The sequence below is a fragment of the Homarus americanus genome, unplaced genomic scaffold, assembly GCF_018991925.1.
Source record: "Homarus americanus isolate GMGI-L3 unplaced genomic scaffold, GMGI_Hamer_2.0 scaffold22413, whole genome shotgun sequence".
NCBI classification, from domain to species: Eukaryota; Metazoa; Arthropoda; class Malacostraca; order Decapoda; family Nephropidae; genus Homarus; species Homarus americanus.
Window position 1 is genome coordinate 175,393 of NW_024729477.1, and position 6,576 is coordinate 181,968.

Sequence of the window (6,576 nt, forward strand, 5' to 3'; positions counted from 1 at the left end):
GTATCTTGTTCTATAATGGTATCTTGTTCTATAATGGTACCTTGTTCTATAATGGTATCTTGTTCTATAATGGTATCTTGCTCTATAATGGTATCTTGTTCTATAATGGTATCTTGCTCTATAATGGTATCTTGTTCTATAATGGTACCTTGCTCTATAATGGTACCTTGTTCTATAATGGTATCTTGTTCTATAATGGTATCTTGCTCTATAATGGTATCTTGTTCTATAATGGTACCTTACTCTATAATGGTATCTTGTTCTATAATGGTACCTTGCACTACAATGGTATCTAGTGCTTCTCTTTCCAATGGTCGAGGTTCAGACTTTGAATACATTTAGAGTCACATGATAAGAGAGGGTTAAAAGGGCTTATGACCATCAACGACCAACGTTGGACTTGATTCAGTTCTCTGATGTTGTTGCAGAGAAGACGAGAGAAGGAGACCAGCTGGAGCTCTCTCAGTTGATCTACGGAGGTGAGAGATAGAGGAGAATTATGTTCAATTTGGAGATATAAGAGAGATATTGAGAGAAAGTGATTCTTTTTGTCTCACTTACCAACAGTAAAAGCTCCCGGGGAGTCCTTGTACTCGAACCAGAATCTGTCTCCCATCTTGATTCTCACAAACTGGTCTGCCAAGATACAGGCGAGGGTGGGACCCACATTGCCGCCAGTCACTTTCTTCTCTGATAGAGCGCCGACAAACAGGTCGATGTCCTCAACCCTCCTGCGGGACCATAGATAGTTAGTCAGAAAGATTGACAGAGATATATATAGATCATTATATGTATCAGTTTCTCTCATCGCCTCAGGTAAATCATGAATAATTTGACAAGTGAGAGTGTCAGGTCGTTTTGAGGTCACCTATATTACCTTTATTAAGTCTTAATACTGAAGGCTAGTCGCGTTTGTACCCACATGTGGAAACATAATCAAACCATTTACTCTTTGACCCACTTGACCCTGTGGTCCAACCTGTCTGTCCGTCTCTCTCTCTCTTTATGCATCTATTATATCTCTATATCTCTTTCTCTCGTTGTATCTCACTTGTAGGCCTTCTTCAGATTAACTAAGGTCTGAGGCTCCATGTCAGGTACAAGCTCATCAAAGTTATTGACAGGTTTCAGGCCACACGCCATCCTGTATCTGACGTAGCCAGGTATGCCGTGGTCCCTCCCTCGTTGTAAGTTGAGAGCGAGAAGGTCCAGCCCAAACTGCTTCATACGACGGAACAGCTTCCCGGTCACCTGTATAACCACGAGTTGTATTCAGTGCGGTACACCAGATTACCTAAACTAACCAGACAAATAAGAATTTGTTAAAAACTTGAAATCACCAAAATATTCACCCCCAGGCTTATTTCATCATGATTAAACACTCCAAAAAACCCCGTGACTCATCTAAATCAAGTGACTCACCTTGGACCACGGGAATCACGTATAGAAACTCACCGCCATAGTTATGCCCATGTCCACATTGCCTGCAGCCTGGACCAGCCCTCCTCTCACTAGTCTCTCAGGTACTCCCGGCAGGTACAGTGCGAAAGGGTTAAATGACACACTACTGAAGTCTTCAACTGTGGTTCTTCCATTTTGCGCTACTTCAAAAAGTTGGTCCTGTATGTAGTAGAGATATATAGTTGAGTGTGAGAGATAGTTTGTGGGAGATAGTTCTGAAGGTGAGAGACGTGTGTATAGGAGAGAGATATATGTGTGCTTGTAAGGTAACACACACACACACACACACACTGGTCTCGATCTTCTTCCCCTTTTTTATTTTCTTCTCTGGTGGCGTGGATCAGAGAAGCCCCTCCCCTCCCCTCCCCTCCTCCCTCCCTTCCCTCCCCTCCCTCCCTTCCCCTCCCTTCCCCCCATTGCAGTTGAAGTATAAAATAGCGTTGAATGATGCTTTTGCTCTTCGATGTTCTAAATGTTGGGTTCAGATAGTGACATTCTCGTCTTCAATGCATGTATGACGGCTGCAAATCACGCTCCATAACACAATGGTAGTGCTTGATGAACGTTAATACATTACATTATGCCGCTGATGAGTAGGGATCAGGAGCAAATTGGTGGAGACAGGTGTATTAAGTTATTGATGGATACAGGTGTTTGAGGTTTATTTACATGTCACTAGTCAACAAAAGTTTTTGGGTGGATTACGCACACACACACCTATAAACTCCCCTACACACACACACACACACACACACACACCTTTAAACTCCCCTACACACACACCCTGCCAACACACACACACACACACACAAGCACCTATAAACTTCCCTACACACACACACACACACACACACCTATAAACTCCCCTACACACACACACACACACACACACACACCTTTAAACTCCCCTACACACACACCCTGCCAACACACACACACACACACACAAGCACCTATAAACTTCCCTACACACACATACCCTCCCAGCACACAAACACACACCACCCCACACTCCTCCCACACACCCCGAACACTTACGGGAATTTGGGAGTGACCAAATCTGAAGGCAGCAGTAGCGAACTCAGTCGTCATAGATGGATCAATTCTGTCACTATAATCAGTTGTTTGTTGACCATCAGTTCCTGTATTGAGTCCAGCTGCTGCCATGAGCTTAGGACCTGTCGAGTACATAACACAGGTATTAAGGGTGTTTATCAGGTGCTACATATTAACACATATTAGCTATTTTATGTGTTTACTGGTTAAATATTAACACAAAGGAGCAATGATGTGTATTTAAGTGTTACGTATTAACATATATTGGATTTTATCAGTGTTTAAGTGTTACAGTCAAACACATGTTGACTATTATAATGTTTTCAAGTATCTGCGTTGACTTCTACAATAGTCTGTGAGAAATCCGTATATTTTCTCTCTCTGTCTTTCGGTCTCTCACTCACTCACTTAACACAGGAGGCAAATATTCATTGTAAGCAACTTGTTGAATCTCCGCTACAACTATTCGCTTCGCCTCTTGAAACAGTCTCTCATCATCCCAGTGAGGGTTGATCTTCGCCAGTCTTTTCGCCAGGCGGTTGTGTTCCCTCGCCCACACCGTCGTTACCGTCGTCAAAAACCTTTGTTCGTTCACTCGGTTATCGCCTGAGGAATACGAAAATTATTGGAAGGGATGATACATTGATGAATGTTATAGCAGGTATTGGAATTGTTAGGTTTATTTAGGTTACAGACACAGAGAGAGAGAGAGATACTTACCCGCCTTAAAACAGTACTCCCCCTCAGCGCTCTTTGCCGGCGCATTACAGCCTGGAAGATTCTTGTCTGGCCAGAGTAGTTCCACCCCGTCCCTCGTTAACTATAAGTATAGAGATAATTGTATTATTATAGTGAGAGACAGTAAGAGGTATCGAGAGAAGATGAGAGATAATGGTGACTTGATAAGAGATTCTAAGAGAGAGAAAGAGTAGCCTCACCTGGGTCTTCAATAGGCCACCTTGGAAGGTTCGTAGTTCGGCAGCTTCTTCAAGAGATATCCCATATACACTGCCACCATCAACATACGAGGTCAGTTGGTTCAGTTGTTTCCTCGGTCCTGGGGGAGATTATTAATTTACTGGCCACTTATGTTACATTATAATAAACTAAGATTAAACTAATACAGGTAATTTTATCGTTAAGTAATCATTATTTAGTCGCCCTTTATGCTACACCCCCCAGATACACTCACAACCTGAGTGTATTCCTCTATGGTACACCAGTATACTCACTTACGGTACACCAGTATACTCACCTTAGGTACACCAGTATACTCGCCTAAGGTACACAAGTATACTCCCATAAGATACACTAGTATACTCACCTAAGGTAAACAAGTATACTCCCTTAAGATACACCAGTATACTCACCTAAGGTACACAAGTATACTCCCATAAGATACACCAGTATAATCACCTAAGGTACACAAGTATACTCCCATAAGATATACCAGTATACTCACCTCACCTAAGGTACCACAAGTATACTCCTTAAGATACACCAATTATACTCACCTAAGGTAAACAAGTATACTCCCTTAAGATACACCAGTATACTCACCTAAGGTACACAAGTATACTCCCATAAGATACACCAGTATAATCACCTAAGGTACACAAGTATACTCCCATAAGATATACCAGTATACTCACCTAAGGCACACCTGTCGGCAGGTGCAGATCGCACAAACTCCATACATTTGACGGCATAAGGGCTGTAGAAGTTGTCGCCAGCGGGGATGGTGATCGGTGCACACTGTGGGTGTAGCAGGTCTGGGTTGTCCTGCACCTCCTTACTGCAGCATGTTATAGTGCTGCCGTTCACTCCTGTACCGTATAGCAAGGTTACATTACCGTATAGCAAGGTTACATTACCGTATAGCATGGACACTGTACCGTATTACATGGTTACTTTACTATAACAAAGGTTTTGTGTCGACTTACTTTACTCAGTCGGGGTGGTACTGTAGTTACTAAAGGGGGTCACTTGACTCTATGTACATTTAGGTATCCATCCATCTGTTACTGGGGGAATCCTTTGTTTTAGATTAATGTATTAGTTATTAAGGGTAGTGGAAAGAGATATTTTCCATTTTAAGTTTATTCAGTAAGGATGTGAGATGAGGTCGCCTGTGTTCGTCCTATTTCTAACTAGACACCGTAGGGGGTGGGGGGGTGGTGGAGTTCACTATACACCCGCAAAACTAAAGAGAAAACATTAGGTACACATAACCGATCCTTCAGTATCGACGGTCGCCGGGCCCCACACACAGGAACCTCACCCCCACACTTCAACAGCCAAACTGTCTGTCTTTTTCTTACACTGCCTATCCCGTTGTCGAGGAGGCCTTTTCAGTCTCCAATCACAGTAGGTTTTTTCCAAGGGTCCTTATGTTCTGTTACCCTGATTGGTTGGCACACTGTATGGGCGGGGTTATCTCCATGGCACCCCATTTAGGTTTACATGTTATTCTCTGAGGATATAACTAATTGTGTCCATTCGGTCTGACAAGTATCATAAACATTGTAAGGGTCGTTCACATGGGTGTATGGGTGCCTGCCTGTGTGTATTACATTACCGTATAGCGTGGATACTGTACCGTATAGCATGGTTCCTGTACCTTATACTATGGTTACTGTACGGTATAGCATGGTTACTGTACCGTATAGCATGGTTCCTGTACCTTATAGCATGGTTACTGTACCGTATCCCATGGTTACTGTACGGTATATCATGGTAACTATAACGTACAGCATGGTTACTGTACCTTATGGCATGGTTGCTGTACCGTATCCCATGGTTACTGTACGGTATAGCAGTTACTGTACGGTATAGCATGGTAACTGTACCGCATAGCATGGTAACTATATCGTATAGCATGGTTACTATACCTTATACTATGGTTACTGTACGGTATAGCATGGTAACTATCGTATAGCATGGTTCCTGTACCTTATAGCATGGTTACTGTACCGTATCCCATGGTTACTGTTCGGTATATCATGGTAACTATAACGTGCAGCATGGTTACTGCCTTATGGCATGGTTGCTGTACCTTATACTATGGTTACTGTACGGTATAGCATGGCTGTATCGTATAGCATGGTTCCTGCCTTATACTATGGTTACTGTACCGTATAGCATGGTAACTGTATCGTATAGCATGGTTCCTGTACCTTATACTATGGTTACTGTACGGTATAGCATGGTAACTGTATCGTATAGCATGGTAACTGTACCTTATACTATAGTTACTGTACCGTATAGCATGGTTCCTGTACCTTATACTATGGTTACTGTACCGTATAGCATGGTTCCTGTACCATATACTATGGTTACTGTACCGTATAGCATGGTAACTGTATCGTATAGCATGGTTCCTGTACCTTATACTATGGTTACTGTACCGTATAGCATGGTTCCTGTACCTTATACTATGGTTACTGTACCGTATAGCATGGTAACTGTACCTTATACTATGGTTACTGTACGGTATAGCATGGTAACTGTATCGTATAGCATGGTTCCTGTACCTTATACTATGGTTACTGTACGGTATAGCATGGTAACTGTATCGTATAGCTGGTTCCTGTACCCTATGGTTACTGTACCGTATAGCATGGTTCCTGTACCTTATACTATGGTTACTGTACCGTATAGCATGGTAACTGTATCGTATAGCATGGTTCCACCTTATACTATGGTTTACTGTACGGTATAGCATGGTAACTGTATCGTATAGCATGGTTCCTGTACCTTATAGCATGGTTACTGTACCGTATCCCATGGTTACTGTACGGTATATCATAGTAACTATAACGTACAGCATGGTTACTGTACCTTACTATGGTTACTGTACGGTATAGCATGGTATCGTATAGCATGGTTCCTGTACCTTATAGCATGGTTACTGTACCGTATCCCATGGTTACTGTACGGTATTCATGGTAACTATAACGTACAGCATGGTTACTGTACCTTATGGCATGGTTGCTGTACCTTATACTATGGTTACTGTACGGTATAGCATGGTAACTGTATCGTATAGCATGGTTCCTG

General features: G+C 42.5%; 1 protein-coding gene across 1 annotated transcript; it reads right to left on the reverse strand.

Moving 5' to 3' along the window:
* Positions 1-238: 238 nt before the first annotated feature.
* On the reverse strand, positions 239-3,912 carry LOC121866746 (peroxidase-like). The gene is made up of 9 exons (XM_042366447.1): positions 3,888-3,912; positions 3,456-3,574; positions 3,238-3,337; positions 2,926-3,123; positions 2,500-2,639; positions 1,456-1,620; positions 1,052-1,251; positions 562-731; positions 239-471 (listed from the first exon to the last, which is right to left on the reverse strand). The coding sequence occupies exons 1-9, from the start codon at positions 3,910-3,912 to the stop codon at positions 293-295; spliced, it is 1,296 nt and encodes a 431-aa protein (XP_042222381.1). The 3' UTR covers positions 239-292.
* Between the last annotated feature and the right edge of the window lie 2,664 nt (positions 3,913-6,576).

What these genes read in the sequence shown, in the direction of transcription:
- LOC121866746 (XM_042366447.1), bottom strand. Translation starts at nt 3,912, where the DNA reads ATGGGAGTATACTTGTGTACCTTAG. An exon ending in TTGGTCACTCCCAAATTCCC is followed by an intron (nt 1,621 to 2,499) that starts GTAAGTGTTCGG and finishes TACTACATACAG; the next exon opens with GACCAACTTTTTGAAGTAGC. An exon ending in AATCTGAAGAAGGCCTACAA is followed by an intron (nt 732 to 1,051) that starts GTGAGATACAAC and finishes ATGGTCCCGCAG; the next exon opens with GAGGGTTGAGGACATCGACC.